The 22999-nt window shown below is 37.4% G+C and overlaps 1 protein-coding gene and 1 non-coding gene across 7 annotated transcripts in view; both read left to right on the forward strand.

The window, feature by feature from the left end:
- AKAP6 (A-kinase anchoring protein 6) overlaps positions 1-22999 on the forward strand; it is a 487418-nt gene that overhangs the window by 345589 nt on the left and 118830 nt on the right. For all 6 annotated transcript variants that reach the window (XM_053224350.1, XM_015073684.3, XM_015073690.3 and 3 more), the window contains one exon: positions 12258-12378. In XM_053224350.1, coding sequence (XP_053080325.1) covers positions 12258-12378 — 121 coding nt within the window. The remainder of the gene's footprint in view (positions 1-12257; positions 12379-22999) is intronic.
- On the forward strand, positions 21487-21593 carry LOC113601727 (U6 spliceosomal RNA). The gene has a single exon (XR_003423001.1). It is a non-coding gene; the product is annotated as a U6 spliceosomal RNA (small nuclear RNA).

Consider the following 22999-nt stretch of genomic DNA (forward strand, 5'->3'; position numbering starts at 1 on the left):
ATGGTGAACATAGCATAATGTATAAACCTGTCAAATCACTAAGTTGTACACCTGAAACTAATGTAACATGGTGTGTCAACTATACTCAAATTTAAAAAAAGAAAAAGGAAAGAAAGAAGGCTGGGTCAGGGGAAGAGCTTTTCAATTTAATCTGAACAAATATTTATTTAGCACCTACAAAGACAGACCACGGTCCCTGCCTTCATGAAATTTACAGTCTAGCAAGAAAGTGTGGCATCAAGCCAGTATTTACCTGGGAAATGAGAAAGGGAAGCAGAGGATGCTGAGGAGCTCAGAGCAACAGTGTGGGCTCCATGAGGCAAAGCTGCATCTGTAGTGCTCACCACACTCCGCCCTGCACCGGGTGCTAGGCTTGTGCGTGCTAGATGGTCAGTGAATGAATGGATGCATAAATTAGTAGCTCAAATTGATCTGGGGCTCGAAGAGAGGGAACACAAGTCTGGAATCATCAGACTGCCTGCTGGTTCCATACGACTGGAAAGCGGGATAGAAAGCCAGGGGTGAGAAATTAAGCCTTGGGAAGAAGGCACCATCCAGGTCCAGGAGTTAATCATTGAGTTCCTAGTTGTTACTCAGAATCAGAATCACCTGTGGAGTCTTTAAGCTGAGAAATGTCTGCCTACCCCACTCCATTGAAAATTCTGATTCAGTAGTCAGGAGTGAGCCAAGGTATAAATATGTTCTAATGCCCACTTCAGGTTTGAGAACCAATGTGCCATTCGTTTTGAAAGTGTGTTCTCTGGACCAGCAGCATCAGCATCTCCTGGGAACTTGTTAGAAATGCCAATTCTCAGTCCCACTCCAGACCTACTGAATTGGAAAGCCTAGACCTGGGGACCAGCAATCTTTGTGTAATGAGCTCTCCAGGTGATTCTGATGCTGCTATTTGAGAAGCACTGCTTTAGTCAATGAAGATTTCAGGTTAGAAATTAATTGAGTATGTGGAGACTGGATTGGAGACTAACGCCAGAAAGAATTGATAAACCTTGATGACCCATCAGGTGAGGGGAATGAGGGAGAGAAAGGAGCCACTCTGTTGTTCTGATTGCTAGTTCAGAGAGGAGAAAGAAGATGGGAGAATCTGGATTCAAATGGCATTTGTGTCATTTAACGTTGAATTACAACTGTGAAGTGCAGGCTGTACTGAGCATGGAGAGACAATGAGACACAGCATGTGGCAGGTGTGTGCAAGTCAGGAAAGCCTTCCAGAAGTGTCATGGAATATGCCTCAGGGTCAGAAGTGACCATGAGAATGCTTCCTACAGAGGAGGCATTGTGTACAAACTTCTAGCACCAGTAAAGCCTGCCCAGACTGACTAGATGGTCAGTTTTGAAATGGTATCTTGGCAGTGGTGAGGAAAATAGATTTGCATGGGCAAGATTAGATAGTGTTCAATTAAGATCCTACTCTAGTCATCCAAGTGAGAAATAAATAGGCCTGAGCTAGGACAGTAGCAATGGAAGCTGAAAGTTTCCATTGGAAACTGAAAGAAGGAAGTTGAAGACAGGCCCTGGACACCAAGCAGGTGACATTAAGGGAGGGAAATTTAAGAATGGACTTCCATGATTCAGGCTTGTGCAGTCTGGCAGATGGACATGTCATTCACTGAGGTGGGGAAGAAAGGTGAGGAGCAGGAATGGGGGAAAGAAGCTGAGTATTTGTGGCACAGTTCCAAACTGTTTGATGGTCTGTGGAACCTCCAAGTGTAAATGCCCAGGAAGCAGGTCTGGGTCTCAAGAATGTTTTGCGCTTCTCGACCATCAACAAGGACAGTGTGGTAACTATGAGGCAGCAGACGCTGAGAGAGGTAGGAGCTTACTTTATGGTAAACTACTCCCTCACCCAGGTGGACATAACGTTACCTTTAAGGAATGCTTGTTTTAAAAAGTGTGGATAATCAGAACGTTTTGATTTCAGTTAGAATCTTTCATGCTATATTATACAAGGCTTCCAAAATAAAAACATCATTGAGAATTCAAGGTGGTATCTTGATTGGCAGGAATTTAGGACCACAGTCAACTATTATTTTCTGCCTCAAAGCTGCAGGTAAAAGCTCCTGATCCTAGATATTAGAATGAGTTAAGACTGCTCAGATTGCTTCCAACTGCACAAATAACATGTACCTTTAGGGGTAGTCATGAATTCAGTCTAGTCTAATTTCTTCAAGGAGGAAAGAATGTGTACTAGATTAAAAACTAAAGACTGGAATTCAAGTCGGCACTCTGATGCATTTAGCAGTGTGACTTTGATTGGGACACTTAACCTTCTCAAGATGCAATATCTCTGTCTGTACTTTTAAATACCTAAAATTTTCTATTATTGAAGTATAGTTGACATACAATGCTATTTTTAGTTTCAGGTGAGCAACATAGTGATTCAGCAATTCTATACCTTAAGCAATGCTCACGGTAGTAAGTGTAGTTACTATCAACAAACAATGTTATCACGATATTATTGACTATATTCCCTATGCTGTATTTCATCTCTGTGACTTCTTTATTTTATAACTGGAAGTTTGTACCCCTTAATCCCCTTCAGCAATTTTGCCCATCCCCTTACCCCCCTACTCTGTATAGTTTTTGTAGCACAGAAATACAATAGTCTATAAGAAAATGCCTAAAATATTTATAATGTTATATATATATATGTGTGTGTATATATATATATATATATATATATATATATGTTAGTTAATGAAATATGCATTGACTACTGTGTTGCAGGAAGTGGTAGGAGATACTAGAAATAGAAAAGATAGAAAAAAAAATTTAATCTCTATAGTCCTCAGTCTAGTGAGGGAGAAAGACACTCAGATAATCCTTGTGAAACAGTGGTAAAATTCAAGATAGAGAGTATTATGGGAGTAATTAGGAGGTCTGCCTAATCAGGGAGACTTATGGGGGCAGGGAATATCTGGGCTGTCAGAAAAGGTGCATAGATGCTAGCTATTAGAAAAAGATTTGGTAGAAGGAAGGTGAGGATTTCGGCCAGAAGACAGTAACTGTGTAAGGAGAAAGAATGTGTGTGTGTGTGTGTGTGTGTGTGTGTGTGTGTGTGTGTGTGTGTGTGTGTTGAGGTTACTATAAATAATAATCCGATGTTATTGAAGCAGAAGGGCATGGAGATTGTTCTTGACTCTGCTTCCTGGGATCAGGAGGGAATACCAGGTGAGTTTTTAGGGACTTCTGCTCTGGTGGTAAAGTTCTAGAAGATACCTCAAGTCTCACTGGCCATATGCCAGGCTTCCTCTGGCTATGGGGAAATTTAAGCCATGTCTCAGAGACGCAGTCAAGGTTTCTGTCCTAAGTCTAAGAATGTAGGAATAACTCACTCCTCACCATGCAAGGTTTCAGTGTAAATTTTACTCCCAAATACAAACAGAATATATAGGTAATTCCCAAGCACAACAGGCTAAAATGAACTTTAAATAGATAAAAAGTTAAGTTTGGCAGAAAGGATGAGTCCATTTTTCTTTAGAAAAAGAAACATCTCTGTACTGGTGTGAACAAACACACACACACACACACACACATATATATGTATATGTATATGTATATGTATATGTATATGTATATATGTACATATATATGTACATATATATCTATATATGTATTGTATATATGTGTGTATATATACATATACACACATATACACACATATATGTACATGTGTATATATGCATGTATATGTATACACATATACTATATATGTATATATATATATAGCATCCCCAAAGGGAAATGATTTTGATAAATTAAAACAAATAAATCACTATTTAAACTATTGTTTGATTAAAGATCAAATTTGATTCTTTAAATTAATTAAGCAGTAAGATACACTGCATGATTTTAACCTCCTGAGAAGGGATATAATCAACCTGGATTTTACTGCTGCAGGGTGATCTTCCTGGTTTTCTGTTGAGCAACATGCCAAAAATATCTCTGTTGCAGTTACATGAACATTCATGCTTACTCATATTCTTTCTCTCTTTCATACACAAAATGACCATTTTGAATTTCTGCTCAATGGGTGTTTTTTGGAACATTGCTATGTAAAATGTTTTCTTTCTGGTACACACCAGCCATAAAATGAAGTACCATCTTTTATTTGTGCTAATGTTGGGAATGCTCTTGCAGATAAATCACTAGGCAACACAAATTTTATCTCCACCATGAATTTCTACTTTCTTCCTCTGACTCTTGGCTTGTCTCAATCTAATGAATAGCTAGCTGATCTGTGTTCATTTCAGGTTATTTTTGCTCCATCCTTTGTATCGTGATGTTATTAAATAGAAAGATCAGGATGTAGTCAAAGGGAGCAAAAAGTACCTGGCTACCCTCTGCATAACTGATATTCTGGGTACTATGCAACTGTCAAAATAGGTCTTTCTGGGAAAAAAAAAAAACACCTTACCAGTAGAAATGTATTCATTGGAGTCATGATATTATACCCTTTTAATGTGCAAATACATTAAACTAATTTTAGACCTGGGCAGTCTTCCACTTCAGTGATCTAATGCCATCCATGCCAGGATCAAGCAAAAGGCAAGCCAGAGAGGCAGAAGCATACTTCCCGGGAAACTGTTACTTCAAAGTTAACAGGAAAGTCAACCAATAAAGAGACATATTTGTATCTCCATTCCATCTTAATTTCTGTACTGCTTTGGAGGGCTGATGAGGCCCATTGAAGAGGCAGAGAGATGCTAGCAGGGGCAATGAGAGGGTACCTAAGACAGATCTAAGCTACCTTATTGTAATGTGCAGAGCTTAACTCTTCACTTTAAAATTTATTCCTTTTCATACCCCCATCTTCACAAAGGATTTGAGTCAACTTACAAACATATTTGCAATAAAATAAAATAAATATTTGACTGAAATAAGTTAAGCAAAAGTAAAATACATGTAAGAAAACAAACAGATACGTATTCTCTGCATGTCCTCAAGAAGGGTTGTGATTTGGCTCTCAATTTTACATACGAAAGAAAAGAAAAAAATCTCCTCTATCAGAAAATGTATGGTGTCCTAAGATTAAAAATCATATGTATCTAGGGAAGGCCAGCTTCTTTTCCAGAAAATGTATGGTGTCCTAAGATTAAAAATCATATGTATCTAGGGAAGGCCAGCTTCTTTTCTTTTTTTTTTTAATTTTTTTTAACGTTTATTTATTTTTGAGGCAGAGAGAGACAGAGCATGAACGGGGGAGGGTCAGAGAGAGAGAGGGAGACACAGAATCTGAAACAGGCTCTGGGCTCTGAGCTGTCAGCACAGAGCCTGACGCGGGGCTCGAGCTCATGGACCGCGAGATCATGACCTGAGCCGAAGTCAGCCACCTAACCGACTGAGCCACCCAGGTGCCCCTAGGGAAGACCAGCTTCTTATGCCATTGAGGCCCGAGAATTTCTCTTGTGGCTTTAAGGAGAAGACAGGCATCTGTGATACTACAGCCCTACAAGAGAAACAAAATTCCGAAGGCAGTTTTTAAATGTAGGCTGGAGAAGTGATGTCAAAGCATAATTCAGTAAGAGCAGTTCTACAAGTAACTAAAATTGTAGTCTGAGCATAGCACTCTCTGGGCAGAGTCAACAACCTTGATGAAGGAGATAGAATCATTCTGGGAGAGCTCTTTGTGTTAATTCTGCCACCAGGCTTTTGTTAGGGATTAGGTGGCAGAGGATAATTTCCAGATTATTTACTTCCTGCCCTAACCCTGATAGTCCATATTCTCTGTTGCCTATTAAATCTTTGAAAACCAGTGAGGCCTAGGGTGTGGTAGTCCTTTTAAAGAGCATGCTGCCTGATGCATCCCAGTGTGCTGGTAGCACGTCTAGATCCAGCCCCTCTAACACACAGATGATACATAGGAAGATTTATTCTTTTTTTTTTTTTTGAAAAACAACATTGTCTCTTGCTTTGTATTGTTCCCCCATTTGTGTTAGGATCACTACTGATTCTACATTCTTCAGAATGTTTTCCAGTTCTTTGTCTAGAGCTTAGTCCAGTGTATTATCTGGAAATTTAGATAAGGGTTTGACTTCCTGACAGCCTAACAGAATCCTCCAAATACATCCAGAAATATACACTGATATTTCTAATTGATATTTTCTAACCTTGGAGATCAAAATTTTGTTTTGCTTTGTGACTGTTATTGTAATAACAACTGTTTATGGACAGGCAGCCCATGAGCCCATGAGAAAGCGGGGCCAGTCATTAACAGATTTGTAGGGTTGATTTTATTTTTCTCAGGCATTTTTACATGTATGTGGGTATATATGAGAATTGAGAAAATTACTGCTGGAAAGAACTCCATATTCCTTTTTATTTATTAATGGCAAAGGCAGACTGCTTTTCTCATGAGGAAGTCGCTCATGAATTTTCATTCAAAATAGTAAATTAGTGTCCACACTTTAATATGTTTAGAGTGGAAAGGGATTCTACATGCAACTGTGCATATCAGATTCCATGTCCAGAAAGCTAAATTTTATTCTTTAATGATATTATGATTGGGGTAGGTGCCCCTTCTGTGCTTACGTGCCACATGGTGTAGAGGATGATGGGAAATTCTGATCTATTATTAGTATTTCATTTCTGTAAAATTCTTAAACCATATTTTTACAAGATTTTGTTACCACTCCCTTTAGTGTCTTTTTTGAAAAGCAGAGGCAAACTTCCTTGAGCAAATAATGTGAACAGTGAGCACTTAGTGAATATTTGGGGAAAGAATCAATATGCTAAAGAAGCTAGGAAAATTGGATCATTTAATAGAAGTCCCAATATAGACAAGCTGGTATTTCAGGAACTGGTCTTGTGTTGTTGGATGTATTGGTGTGAAATGAACCATTAAGCGTATAAAAGATGGATTCTTAAATGCTCCTAAATATATGTCACTGAGACTTAGGTAGAAAAACTGCCAGGACTTTATAGTGTTATCTTTTCTTCAACCAATAATTGCTCTATTTTGATGATTTCTTCATTTGGTTGTCTGTTTTAATCAAAATTCCTCAGTGGGCCAAACTGAAACCTCATATATTCACACACACCTCCCATTGATTTCACTTGGGTGAAACTTTATCTTTTAAGCAAAGTTTAAGTTGAAATGTTGAGTTAATGATGCTCACTTTAAATACCAAAGGCTGAATGCATTTATGTATTCAAACACTTAGCTAGTCAAACATAACTCCCATCAGGGTTTAGAGGAAGGATTATTTCTTAAACTATGCTAGCCTTACAAATAATGTATTGCTCTCCAATCTGCAGGAAAATAATACTGAATAAGCTTGTTAGTATTTTATTTCTGTGGTGAAAAGAATCTTTTTGTAACCTGGAAGAGGCAGAGTAAAATGGTGGACAGGATGTTGGGAAATATTTTTGGCAATTACCCATAGTAGTGAACCCAAACTTAGAAACAAATACTAAAGAAAAAGTTACACATTTATTTCTCCATAGATTTGTCTCCATCTCTATTAAATTCTCCATCTATGAAATAAATACACTCATAATTCTGTGCTTCTCTAACAAAAACTGACTTTGATTTGGAAGACTGTTTTTCCTCATGTGCTTTCAACCTCCTAAAATGGGAATATTATACCTACAACAGAGTGTCTGACTCTTTTATTGTGAACCCAGTTAAGATGCAGTATATGGCAATTTAAGGAAGTATCCAAAATAATACTATTTGGGTGATGTGTTTGCTTTGTAACACTTTCATAGAGTAGATATAAGTTTGCTTTGTAACAGTTTCATAGAGAATATAACAGATTCATACAGTACTGAAAAGGTATACTTTGAGAGCTTTTAACATCTAACAGATTACATATTTGAGTGGAAGAGTTAACACAAACCAAGCACAACTACAGAGAAAATTTTGTGAGGAAAATTCCTCCAAAAGAGTAGTTCCTATATTTATACACTTATAAAATTCTGAGCCACTGGCCACAGTTTCAATTACCTCTCTCTCTCTTCTAAAAAGAAAGACTAGGGCCTTTGTCACCAAGAATTCAAGAAAAGAACCTTGTTCTGAATTCAGCTGATAGAATCAGCATATTCTTCAAAGGGATATAAAACTATTAACTAGTTCTATGCTACCCCTGATAAATTCACTCATTGATGATCCTGTTTTCCTGTATAATAGCTGGCACTTTTCCTGGAAGACATCGTCCTTCCTAAAATCACTTGAAAAACACTTAGCACACCTTTGCAGGTAATGTAAACATAAGGAAGTAAACTACTTTCTTACCTAAGAATTTTCCTGAAATAATGAGCACATTAAATTGCATTCATTTCAGAAGGTTTCAAAGAACCAACAGAGAAATTCTAGTAATTTATTTGTGATTTGCTACAAAGTTACATATTTTATTTTAGTAAATTTGGAAAGCTCTCAGGTCTTTTCTAAGCTGTGAATTAACACGTGGCCAAGAATCTGAAATCGGGCCCGAATGCTAAAAAAAGTGTTTTCGTCTTCAGCATTAAGACCTTATGAGAATTGTTGTTTGGCAAACACTGGTGTTGATTTTATGCTAATGAAGCAAAATATGAAACCAAAGCATTTACTGTACCTAACAAACTCAAGCCTGCATATTCCCAGCTAAAATGAAAATAGGCTAAAGAAAGGGTGAGCATCTGTGTTAGGTTCATTTGCCTCTGGTGGGTCTCCAGTGTAGACTCTCTGAGAAGTCTGAGGTGCATTTTACTAGAAGAAATGTTTTTTTGTTCCAAGCCCCTTGAAAAGGGGAATAATAGGAGGGAACAGCTCAGTAGACATAAAGGTGAAAAAATGTCCATGGTTCTGAACATTCTACCACCCTATATATGTTTTGTTTATTCAAATCTGCTTTAAGTTTCAGTGTAGAAAAGAAGAAAATGTGGAAGGAACAGGAGAGCAACTCACATTAATTGAGAATCTACTGCACATAATATTTTTTTATTAGTAAATGTGCCATTATCATGTACTAGAAGGCAAAATCCCACCTTCCGAATGAATGAAGAAGCCTGTCCATGTTGCACTGGTTGTGTTGGTATTGGCATTTGAAGATAAGATACTATGCTCTCTGTCACATGCTGAAGTCATTCTTGCCCTACTAAAGGTTTTTGGCTTCATTATCTACATTCATTCATCATCATTCTCCAGGTGCTATGCTGAGCATTAGCAATGCAAAGATAAACTCATATCTTACCCTTGCATTGTTTGGTCATAATCAAAATTTCTTTTTTTCAGACACATATGGAAAAGAAAACAGGCCTCTTTGTTTTCCTTGCTGATTAATGATTTTTATGAAACATCCTAAACACATAATTTCCTGGTAAAGCAGGGAGAATTCTTGTTTTAAGATCAGAGCTCAGGCACTTAAACACGATGCTTATAGCCTCCCCTAAAATTTAACATTGTCATTAGGGAACTACCTCTTGGGGTAAATGCTGTTTTTCAGATTTATGTCTCTCCCTGCTTTTTTCTAAGATGGCATCTGGGTTTATATGACTTTGTGATTCTAGGGTGCAGTGAGTTCCCCTGGCTTACCATGACCTTTGGGTATAGTCTGGCTGGGTTCAATGAAATGGATCTTGCCCTAGATATTCCAAGGTTGTCTCCCACTGAGGACTGCGTCTGTGTTGTTATCTCATGGCTTGGACAGGGGGTATTTCTTGCTGACTAGGCGTTATCTTAGCCCTCACTGACCCTGCCAACTCTCTGAGGTCTGGCTTCAGAGGTTCCTCCTCCTCTCCTTGGGGTCACTGTGCCTCTGTTGCTATGGCAACAACTTTGTCAAGTTCATCAGGTGAACTCCCAGAAACTTCATGGGAGAGAAAAGTGTCCTCAGGGAGGGGATAAAAGAGCAGGTAGCAAGGGGAGTCCTGACCAGAGTTTCCTCTGACCGTAGCATTCCCACTCCAGGTTATGGTGAAGGAACTTTAAGGAAGTCTCTTCCCAGACTTCCTAGCAGGTGATGGAGCTGATATCCTTGTGCTTTTGGCTTTCTTTTCAACCTGTCTCACATACTTCCTCTCTGGATCTTAGTCCAAGAGATGGGAGGATATGTATCTTAGCACCTGCTCCTTTTGCCTTTATTTTTTCCTTATTCTCCAGATCCGTACATATGGAAAGGGTGAGCTTTTCCCTTTATTTCTCCTTTGTTCTTAATATTCCCCTGAATCATACCTTCCTAATTTGGGGGATGGCATTCTGCTTTTCTCCTGTCTTTATGGTTAAAATGTGGGAGAATGCAAGGAGAGAGAAATGATGACCATAATTCGGGTGGTATTTCTAAAAGAAAATTTTAATGTTTGTTTATTTTTGAGAGAGACAGAGAAAGAGTGCGGGCAGGGGAGGAGACACAGGATACAAAGCAGGCACCAGGCTCTGAGCTGTCAGCACAGAGCCTGATGTGGGGCTCAAACTCAAGAAACGTGAGATCATGACCTGAGCCCAAGTCAAATGCTTAACAGACTGAGTCACCTAGGAACCCCTCAGGTGGTATTTCTAAATGATTGAACCTTCATGTGAGCAAATGCTTATTAGTCATTTCTTACTAGTAACTCACAGAGTTAATAAAGAAAGCTTGATGGTTTATCTGTCCCTGTTACAGTGGTTTTTGTTTGTTTTTTAATATTTTGAAATAAGATCCTATTTCAGATTTCCAGTGTATGCTGGAATTCCTTGCTATTCAAAGCGAGGTCCATGACCAGCAGCATTGCCAGTTGCCAACAATTGTTAAGAATGCAGAATCTCAGGCCACACCCTAGAATTATTGAATCAGGATCATCATTCAACAAACTCCTCACTTGCACATTAAAGTCTGAGAATCACTGTTCTGGGCCACCATAGCCTTTCTGAAGCTTTTGGTCATAAATCCTATACCTAAGATCAGCATTCAGCTAAACATTAATTCTACATGTCAGTCAGTGACAATCCTTGCCCTTGGATGCTTATGGTCTTAACCAGTAATATTTATAATGATGATAAAGTAATTAAAATAAAATAGACAATTCTAGATTCAGTCTCCATCACCAGACCCACCTTAAGTTGTTTTTTTTTTTGACAGATTAAGATTAAATTGTAAGTTATGAAAAGTGGATGTTCATTTTCTTGAAAAGCAGTCATTTAACTTACAGAGACAGGAACAAGATAGTAATAAGATATTCACTTGATAGATAAATCCAGATTCATACTTGAGCCTGCTGCTTCATTGGTACTGATAGGGTTTTGCTCAGTTACAGTTTGGCAAGGATGTGATTTCTTTTAAAGAGATGATTTTTGGAGAAAGGACAAAGTCATAGTTTTTCATCCTGCACTTTCATTTTCTGATCACAGTGTTTTAGAAGAATCTGGGCTTTACTTATGCACCAGGCTTTCAATAGAGAATCACATTAATCCTTTTAAGCTCCTTATTCTAATGATTTATTTTGTTGAAAACCATAGTGATCCTCCTTTGAATTTTAATGATTGCTGGCTATTCAAAGATTCATTGTTTTGACTTCCTGTCCTTACCTTTGTTTCCTACATGTCTGTGGGGAACACCTGTCTAATACTGGATCTGCCCCTGGTTCTCACTGGCTTACTAGAGTCACTCAAGCCTATCTCTCAGTGTTAAGCTGAAATGCTGGCTACTCATCCATGACAATAAATGTAGCATATATGTTTGCAGAGATAGGCAGGTAGACAGCAGAGGGACAAATAAATGATTGAGTCATTTCCCAGTGAAAATGATATTTAAGATATGATAAGAAATTGTGATCATAATAGAGAAATTAGTCAAATTAGTATTCTTAATCATGGATGATTTTAGGATGTGATACCTATGAAAACCTAGTAGATGATAAAGAGATTTGAATTTTCAGGGTGCTATTCTGACCCCAAATTCTGGGCCATGTAACTTTCACAATACACTGACCCTCCGTTCCTCACGCTGTTAATATGGCAATGCTCTCTTTCAAGGACATAGAAGTAGTCATTTTGTTCAAGTGCTGCAAATCCTCAAAAAGGGTTTGCAGATGGAAAGAGTGATGATGTGTCGCTGGTATGAGCATCAGAATTACATGTTATGTTTTCAAAATCTAAGAAATGCTATGTCACAGGCTTGAGTTTCTATTTTGCCCACTGTGCAACCACACAGAGAATTTTTCTCTTCTCTTTTTACAGGTATCACCTAGGAACATCATGGGTTTTCAAGAATATATTATTCTAATATGAGATTTTAACAACTACACTGTATTTATGCATAATACATTTTGTGCCTTATCTTCAGGCTTCTGGACTTTGATTCAGAATATCAGGAGCTCTGGGATTGGCTGATTGACATGGAGTCCCTCGTGATGGACAGCCACGACCTGATGATGTCAGAGGAGCAGCAGCGGCATCTTTACAAGGTTAGAGCTACCCTTCTTGCCTTTACCTTGCTGTGGAAGATCTGATTAGCCTGACAAGTCTCTCTCTCTCAGGATATCTTTGCGTTCATTGTATGTATCATGGTGTCTATTAGAATTCCCTTCCCTGTCCCCAAACTCATTTCCATCCCTTGTGTGCTGACAGGCTGCACCGACATCATAATTGCAAGAAAGTTCCCTTTATCACATTCTATTTGGTGTAATTCTATAGAAGGACAAAGATTTATCTCCAAGATGAATAGCAATAAATGAAACTGCATTAATAAATAGACTGAAACAAAATGAAGGATAAATGGACTGGTAACATTTAACAAAATGTGTTTTCATTGGAGCACTCAGGTGGATTCTATCCACCCCTCAGATCTTTGCAGAGAAAAAAGAAATTTGCCTTCAGTTTGGCTTGCTACTTTCAGGGTAGAGGGCTCATTCAATTTAATGTTTATTAGTGATACATAGAGCAGACGTTGTCATATTAAGTCAATATATTTTCATGTGATTTAAGAAAACTGGCTTGGAACTCATATATTGATTGCAGGCAATCCATCTAATAACTATCTATATTGTTTTTCCGTGTCTGCTAATTCACCTTTAGCCTAGTATGTTTTACCAATTCTACTTAAATAGTCTTAGAAGTTCTTATAAAACATCTATGTGATTTTGACTGAAAAAAAAAATGGTTGCAAGATTCACAGTGTCTGAAAAAGCTGTTGGGGAGGGTTAGAGGGACTTTCCACTGAAATATCAGATTGCAGTAAATCTTCCTCATTTAGGCAATTTTTATTGGAGTAATTCTGACAGTTGTCATCCTTGAATTGCTTTGAGCATATGGCATATTTCAAAGAGCAGATTGTGAATCATAAAAAATAAAATTAATAACTAACCACAGAATCAGCAACAGTATAATGACAAGAAACAACTACCCTCTAGCTTTAAAAAATTTCTTATAGAATAAGAAGTACATTCAAGGTCAAATAAAAGTTGTCTTCTTTCTTCCTCATTATTTATCATTTTGAGTTCCTTTCCTTAATATATTAACTTTTACCTTCTCTAAAGAGAGATCTTTATTTATACTTTTCAAGGGTCTGGTTGACTTTAATTAGTGTCCCCTGAGAATCATCTTGGTTAAGAGAAGATATAAGCTCCCCAGGGAGTCAGCACATGGTGATATTTTATTCCTTAAAGAATTGTGTTCCGACATTAATCGAGTTTGTTGACTATTAGCAATTTCCTGTATGGATAGCTGTCCACATTAACAACAAAGCTATCCAATATATCTTCTGAGCATAATATATTGTTAGAGTTACAGTCTTCACCTAATGTAAACAAAGCTAGGTGATTTCACATTTCATGTCAGGATCAAGAATTATGTATGAAAAAATGCCTATTAATCTTTATTAATTTATTGATACAAAAATATTAGTTTTATTCCTAATACTTAAGCATTAAAAATCAAGCCAACCAGGAAAAAATAATACAAAAGTTAACTAATCATAAGCCATTATCTGAGATTTCATTGCACTCTTGATGCCAAATAACATTTCTTTTCTTCTTGATGCATTTTGTATTTTGCACATAAACCACTATTTTTTTTCAGAAACAGTGCTATTCTTTGTCAAAATCACATCCATATAATTTACATCACAATTAATAGGAAATCAGTCTTCTTTTTCTTGTGGTTTCCTTGTAAGTGCTCTGCCTAAGAATTCCCATTCTGGCATATTCAAAGCTATTATTCCACCCACTCAGTACTTCTGGATTATAGTGTTTTCCCAAACATTTTCCATACCAGGTTTCTTCGTTTGTGACTCATGTCCTGTTATCATCTTTCTGCTTAGAGGTGTTCAACATAGCTAAGTTCATGAGACTAGCACTAACTTTGCATTTGGCTTATAAGCAAAATTAAAGGTTGAATTACACACCAAAGGCGAATGCTACAAGTGTGCAGAGTCTTTCTTTATACAAACCCCCACATTATTCCAGAGTTTTAGAAACCTCCAAAGCAATCCTGAGGATATTGGCTAAGGAGTCATTTAGAACTTGGGATGGCTCCTGAATTAGAAAAATTGATGGAGGAAAATTAATTTCAGGTCTTTGTCTAGAATCCTCAGGGATTCTTAGGTTAGGTCAACATTTTCAATGTCCCATTCGTCTGTTCTAATGCGCTTTTTCAGAAATCAACTCAACTGATGACTTGGGGGAGGGAGGTTTGAAGTCTATTGATCATAGAGACCCCTGAGTAATAGGGTTTTTCAGTTGGTCCCCAGGCCTTCCTAGGCTTTCAATACCATTTGAGACTTTAATCTTTAAATTTGTTGGCCCTGAAAGATATCAATGCTTTCTCAGCATTTTTCATCAAGGGCACCACTGACATTTGGGACAAAACAATTTTTTGTTGGTGAAGGGGAGTACCCTGTCCACTATAGAGCATTTACTATTCACATTCCCTAGTCATTGTGACAATTCAACAGGATGCCCAACCACATGTCACAGCATTCCCAATCCATCTCAACCTATGTACATCATCTTCATTTCTTAAAATGCTTCTGTAACACCCAAGAAAAATTCCTTGCTTTTGTATTTTGTACATTGTGAAGTAAAACACCTTATATAGCTGATGTTGAACCAATAGTTGTTGAGTGAAAAAATTAAGGATGAATGCTTTCTTCAGCAGCATATATACTAAAAAATTAAGAATGAGAGTGAAGTTTGTGATCTCTGGTATTAATGTAAAGAATGAAGGGGAAACATTTAAGAGAGACCTTCAGCTGAGCAATGGTAAAATCCCAGGAACTGGAGACCAGGACAGAATCATAATTCCTGTTATCATAGAATCCAAAAGTTTTTCTTTCCTCTCTCTGGGGGGATCTCTATATTTCATCACTCAACTCTTTTCCTGGAGTAGATAGTCATGCCCAGATCCTGGTTCATTACATGCATTATACAGTCCTAAGTTGATCCCCAAAGTCCACATTTGGATATGTTGTGTTAGAGAAAGTATAATAAGTTGGTAGTCAATGAGAGTGAAGATTTTTTAGCATTTGCAACATCAAGTACTACATGCCTGACTTTACCAATTTATTGTATATTCTGGTCTTCGATAGAAAGTCATCTGACCTTTACTCCTAGATAGGGAGGTACCGATAAATACCTTAGACTATTCATTCAGCAGACCTCCCAAGTTGGGTGCCTATTGTGGTATATTGGTTACCCTAAACCAGCAAAATACCAAAGGGATTTATTAAAGGAAAGGAATTAGACTTAATAGGCAAAGAATACATTGACACAACCTGACATAATTTAGAACCTTAACATTACAATGGGCTACAAAGTGGATTTTCTGTTTAAACCATTTCTTGTTATTTTCAGATTGTTAGAAATTGAAGACCATTTTTTTTTTCTAAATTTTCAACCGCAGGGTCTTAAGAGCAACCTGTATCTTCCTTATATATAATTTCCTTGTATAACCACTTCCTTAAAAATACTTTCTTACTTGTTTTGAGATAGTAAGCCATACTGCCAATATCTTTCCCTCTCCCTTCTTTGTCCGGCCCACTGACCCAACCTCTGAATGGGGACCTTCTATAGCTATTTTCTAATAAACACTGGCAGTATTGTCAGCCTGGAAAACAGAAACGTAGTTCTTTCTCGTTTTTTCTTCCTCAATGTGAGAATCACCTCCAAGGAGAATTTGCTCCCCCTCTCACGTTCCTTTTCCTCATTCCTTCTACCTTCCTAAGTAGGACAATTTAATTTGTCAAAAGTAACCACCGTGATTTTGAAAGTTCAGCTCCTATTTGGACTGGAGTTACGTAGCCAGAATTCATAATCACTGGGAGCTGTCACTCTGCTGGTCTGCATGTGCATTAACTATTAATGGAGAAATATTTAAAACCCACTTGCAAAGGAAAAGCTCCATTTTTTCATTTCTACAGATCAAAGGTGGCATTATTCTTGGGCTCAGGGAAGCTTAAGACACCTCCTCCCCCATCCTATGAATTTTATAGACTGAGTGACCTAGAAGTATCTCCACAATCAACGAGGCTGGAGCTCAGGCTGCTGCTGTTGCCATTCTGCCCTCTGCAGCAGACACAGTTGACTCTGCAGGGCTGGGAGGGTGTGCCCTGGCCAGGGCTCCTTACTGTTGCCACAAAGCACTGCCCATTCTCTGCCAAGTGCAAAGCACAGATGACAGAGCCCTTCGTGATCCTGGATTGGTGTGGAGTTCTAGAGTCCAAAGGTTAATTTCAAGGGCCAAATTCAAAAGTTGCAGTCTGGTGATTACTACTATTATACTTGAACAAGAGCTGTTTTCAGATAGTATTCAGATAGTATGAAGCTCACCAAAAACAGCACATTTATGGATTTACTCCTTGAGAATGGTCTAGCTGCTCCTCATCAATAAAATATTAGATTATATCATTTCCAAGGGGTTAAAGTAACCCTTACAGCTTAAAAATTGTATAAATTAGTACGCATTTCAACTAAGACCTTTATACTTTCAAGGAATTCATACTGAAGATTTTACATTTCATTTTGAGGGTTAGTTGCTCTCATATAGTTCTGCTTTTATGGCAAAAATGCAAATGACCTCTATCTTTCTCTGTTGGTATAAGTGTTACACAATTATGTCCTATGTGCAAAAGGAAAAGGCCCGTTCACTTTGCATAATACAATGTTCACTAAAGAGGCTAATTACATTTTTACTCTGCTCTGGATTTGAGGTTGTTTATAAGAATTCACAGGAAAATTTTTAAAATGTTTTTAACACTGAAATACAAATCAGAACTGGGGAAAATATAAATAGACTAGAGTCCCTTTCTCTGAGAAGAGTTAATATGTAGGCATATAGACTGTATGGTCCTACACACTTAATAAAGATCCCAAAACTCCACTCTGGGTTTCCTGGTAGTGAAAGCAAAGAGGGAAATGTGCTCAATCGCAAAATTTACATCTTCCATGAGAAAAAAAATCACACTTCATTTGAAGACATTAAGTTTATTTTGATACTTAGATATGAATACATTTTCTCTTAGGATTTTTTTTAATATGTAAGGGATTAGAATGGCATGGTAGTGAAATATCTAACCACCATATTTCTTACAAGTAAGTTTCTAAACATAATACTTCTACCAAGTGAATTAATTATTTTTCTCTAACTCTGTTGCCAGGTAATGTTTACAGACTTTGATCACAGCTCTCACCCGAAGGTGGCACTCCTCTCGATGATAGTTTGGCCAGGTGGAATTAATAAGAGAGGACATCAATATTATATATTTGAAGAGAAGAGGATATTAGGAAAGTGAGAGGGAAATATAAGCATTGAAGAGAAAGAAACACAGTTGAAATTAGTTAATCTACAGTTTACCAAACAAAAATGAATAATTTAAAACAATTAAATAGAAAAGAGTAAGTTTAAATCATGGGTGGGTGAATGAATAGATAAGAAAATGCTAAAAAAAAACAAATACGAGCAAATAAAAAGAGCTAAACACTGAAAGGATTGTTTTAGGAAAAAAACAGATAAGAGAAAGGGATAAATTTTAAAGGAGAAAATGTCACTTTTAGAGAATTTGGGTCTGTATTAAAAGGCAAGCATTATGACTTTTAAAAGAAAAACTTCTGGGGAATAAGAAACAGCATAAAGAAAGAAAAATGGGACATAGCTGGCTTGCTATTTTATAACTATTGATGCCAAAATGATGTTGTCATAGCTATGAACCAATCAGAGAAAACAGATTAATCACGCTATCTCTATATTTTATAAATTCACAAATTTCAACCCTCTCTAATAGTTCTCTTTTATTTTGTTCTGGACCAGGTCTAAATAATTTCATATGTGGCCTGATACCTTTAAGACTGAACTTGAGCTTCTAAAAATATGTTAGGGTGGTTCATAGTCTAGGTCATAGGAGGTAGGCTTAAAATAGAAGAAAATCCATTACCTTAAAAAAAATTTTTATTTTTTTACATGTTGGTGTTTGGGTATAAAAGAAGTGTGTCAAAAAATTAAATTCTGTTAATTAGGATTTAGTTTGGAATTTCAGTACCAAAATGAAGCAAATTACTAGTTATTGAAGCAGACAAGGTAAAAATGTAGCAGATATATCAGGCACAAGAATCTAATGATAATTTTTTACCTCTTTCTCAGTAGATTAATTGTAGAGCTTAATTGTATGTTAGATTAAAACTCCATTAAGATAAGAAGAATATGCTTAAAATCATTATAATATTTCAAATAACATTATCTAGTCATTTTAAAAGTGATCAGAATAGGAAAATCTAGGCTACCTCCACTGCTATGTAGAAATGGATTTGTTTTTCCATTTTTATTAAAGTTAAAAAGTCCTTAGATTAACTGCCATATTAATGTGAGCATTGATGAATCAGTGTTTGCTATGAAGACTTAAATATGCATATATTTTTCTTTTCTTTCCTTTTTTGAGAGAGGATAAAACTCATCCTGAACATGTTCAGAGGAAAAAGTGGATGGATGTGGTTTCTGAACAATATAGGAAACACTGTTTTTGCTGGAGCTTACAATTCCTGTTTGAATCACTTTTTTAAGAGGAAAAAAAAAAGAAGGATGTTAAGAGAATAGTATGCCAAGAAATAGTTGGCTGTGTGTGCATAGGGGCAAGCGAGGAAAGGCCGCCAGCAGTCTTTGTCTCTGGTGGGTGAGCTACTGTCCGGAAGGTGCGTTGGCTCTCTGGGCTGCCTGTGCTGTATTGTGCTGCTCCCTCTCTCCCTGGCCTGGCCTGCTCTGGCCTAGAGTGGATCAAACAAGCCGTGGGGAAAGTTCCCCTCATTTGCATCACTTCTAGACAGCCCTGTCGTACTCTTTGCTGACAGGAAATCACTGTCTTTGTCACCTTTTCTCAGGGCCCTCCTTTTGGCAGAGATGGGCCATGTGACCACGCTTAATCACAACAAGAGGGCTGGCTCAGGACTCAATGACATGTTTTCCTCAGCACTTCAATAAATGGGGTAGAGGAGTCAGGAGGAAATGACTACATTAATTTTAAAGTGAAAAGATAATTAACACTTGAAGGACTAATGCTACAACCTATGGAATTATTATTCAAATTGAAGTTAATTTATCAAAAACTTGTGAAAACTATCTCCCCTAATGCAACTGTTTAAAAAAAAATAAACCTTGAATAGTAAGAGTTGGGCGTGTTGGAGGGAGAGTGGGAAGAAGGCGGGGAGAGAGGGGCTTTGGATGGAGAGGGAGAGAGAAAAGGGGGGAGAGAAAGAGGGAAATCATAGCAGGCATTAGCTGTGTTTGAAAAAGCAACTTAAATGGGCTAACACTTCAACATTTGGGACTGAAGGCTGGAGCATGTAAAACGCTTACTTAGATGATATGAATAGGACACTGGCAAACAAAAGCAGCAGTGTGCTCCTAGAAAACTGTGCTTCAAGGAGTTTCCTTGGCAACAGAAATGCAGTTCCAAAAGTAGACAGAACTTTCCTCAGAAAACATACTATTAATAACAACCTTCCGGAACAACTTGGAACAATTTGACGACTTGGCAATAATAATGCCAAGTGTTCTGCAAATTAATCTAACACATAACAGTTATGTTTCCCTTGCCCGTAACTCTGCTGGACCCTACCAAGAGCTAACTCCTTGCTTTTCAGTGGCAAAATGTGAAAAATATTTCTAAATGTTGTCATGGAAAAAGAAAACCAAAAGGAGTGCTGGTGGCCAACGGTGTCCAGTGATTGTGTTTAGCCTTTTGGAACCTACAATTGAATTTAATGAGATGAGTTTATTCCAATTAGAGCTACTACGTTTAGTATCTCATCCCAACAAAGATGCTTCCGTGAACAAAACTTGTTAAAGGGTTAACAGCGTGAGAATTGCTGTGATGTGAAGCACATCTTGAGGCCATTGGTTATATAAATGTAACACTTCACTAAATACGTGCTGGGTGTTATTTTTAAAAGCATCATCATTTCTTGTCAGCCCAGAGAATAAACTAATCTTGGATCTACTTGGCCAATGGGAATCATTTGAATTCTCCTGAAGGCAATACGTTTGCCAGCCATGAAAGGTGTAGTGTTCCCCTCCTCTGACCTTTCCTGAATCCTTGGATCTAAAGGTTAAAAGTAATCAATATCTCATTGCGCAGCTTGGTTTCAGGGTAATAAGTAATAACCATCATGTTAAAATCCAAATGATTACAGATAGCACTTAAATGAGTTGACCTGTTTGGGAGCTTTTATTAATTGCAATTATCAGGATAATCATTAGAGTTTGCTAATAAAATTTGGATTAAATTGCAAAAATTTCAGCCTTTAACTTTTGAAAAACGACTCTTAATTAGATGTGAATGTGCAGTGTTCCCTCCTGTGTTAAGCTGAGAGATTTGGCTTCAACCCCACATATTTGTAGATTTCTTTCTGGTTTTTTATAAAATAAATTAGAGGAACATTTAAACTCCTCATAAGAAAGGGTGTTTGTTAGGTTCACTGCCACCTTTGGCTCCAGAACTGCTCCATACTATGTGTATGTTTCAGTTAAGTGACTGCATGGAAATGTCCCTCACCTACTTTTTTGCATTTCCTATTTTTAAATTATGTATCTTCAATGGTTATAATCATATGTAGGCTAATCTGGATTGTAGCTAGAAAAAAAAATGTATGATGTATGATTACACTTTACATGATATGAGCTGGGAATTATTTATTTATTTTTTTTTTAAAAAAGGACTACCAAAGTTTAATGATGAAAACCAAGTATTATCATTGTCAAAGTGGTCTTGATATAAAAATAATAAATGTTAGGTTTAATGTTCCATGCATTTACATCAGTAAGGCACTGGTTGTCATCTATAACTGCCTATATCAGGAAGGCATTGGTTTTCGTAACCATATCATAATGACGACACTAAATCATATAACTTACAATGTAAGTTATACCATAACCAAGTGTATAAGATATGCTACTGAACCCAAATATTATGTCTGTATGATTATTCTAAGTTTTTATAATTTATTAGAATTTCATGCATGTATTCTCAAAACAGGAAGGTGGGGATAGAAGGGAACCTAGATGATATTTTAGTTATTTCAAAAAAGGTCCTGGTGCTGTCTTCCGCAACACATATACTAAAATTGGAACAATACAAAGGAAATTAGCATGGCCCCTGCACGAGGATGACACACAAATTCATGAAGCATTCCATATTAAAAAAAAAAAAAGTCCTGGTACCTGTTCAGAATAGTCTGGAGAACCCTGGATGGGAAAAGCTTAACCATAGTACTTTCACAGATAAACTCATTAACTTGCTTTTTTCTTCTCCTAATCTCGCTACCATGTCTAACCTTAGAAAAAGGTAGATTTGTGGTTGAGGAACATCATATTTGGAGTATTAAGATTGTCCAAAACCAACTATTTCCTTTACTAGATTTCCATCCTGCCTTAAATCCCAGCCTTAAGATTCATTTCTTTGGGGACGCCTGGGTGGCTCAGTCGGTTAAGTGTCTGCTCTTGATATTGGCTCAGATCACAATTTCACGATTCATGGGATTGAGCCCTGCATGGGGCTCTGTGCTAACAGCACAGGGCCGACTTGGGATTCTCTCTCTCCCTCTCTCTCTCTGCCCCTCCTCTACTTGCTCTCTCTCAAAATAAATAAACATTAAAATTTTTTTAATTCATTTCTTTGAGGTAAAAAAGAGTGCACTTTACTGGATGCAGGTATTCTATGGGGGTAGGAGAATAATACTGAATTAAATGTCAATTTTAACATTTAGTTTAAATGGAAGGGCACTAGGAGGGGAAGATAGAAGGGGTAGAGAGAAGAAATCTAGGAAGGGGACCAAGGATAGATGTTATTTATTCCACCATTTGATAAAAAGGGAAGTACATTCGTGTGTGTGTGTGTGTGTGTGTGTGTGTGTGTGCGCGTGTTATGAGATAGGAGTAGGATGGAGGGAGAAAAAAAACTAAATTGGTCAAATCTTACTATTTGACTATGTTAGTGCCCCCTGTGCACATTCTTATTTAATGCTCACAATGATCCTGAATTATTTTTCCCTACTTCATGCATCTGAGCCTGAAACACAGAGAGGTTAAGTGACTAGCCTAAAAGACAACTTGTGCCTCAGGTTAGACTAGGGTTTGCTGAAATTACAAACAACCCCCAAGTCTCAAAGGTTTACGGTTATGAAGATTTACTTCTCACAGGATCAGTCATCCTCTTAAATATTCCTTCAATGTGGCAAAGAGAAAAGAGAGTTCTGGAGGGTCTCACTCTTGCCATTAAACCTTTACCTGGAAGAGACACAGTTCACTTCCTTTCAAAATCATGACCAGAAGTAATCACACGGCCTCACCCAACTCCAAAGTGGATGGGGAAATGCATCTCTACTCTAAGCCTGAAAGGCAGAAAGCAAGAAATTGTTGTTGGGCTGTATCAATAACTATCACAAGAAATAAGTCACTTTGAACCCAGTCTGGGTGGCTCTAATACCCACAATCTTTCCTTCACGTGCTCCTTGCCTGCTCACTATTGTCCCATATTTTCTTCTCCACAAGAGGAAAAATTCTTGCAAATGCATTTTCCTCCCTCCACATGAGCTTTTTGTGCCTAGA

This window comes from Acinonyx jubatus, chromosome B3 (genome assembly GCF_027475565.1).
Source record: "Acinonyx jubatus isolate Ajub_Pintada_27869175 chromosome B3, VMU_Ajub_asm_v1.0, whole genome shotgun sequence".
Taxonomy (NCBI): domain Eukaryota; kingdom Metazoa; phylum Chordata; class Mammalia; order Carnivora; family Felidae; genus Acinonyx; species Acinonyx jubatus.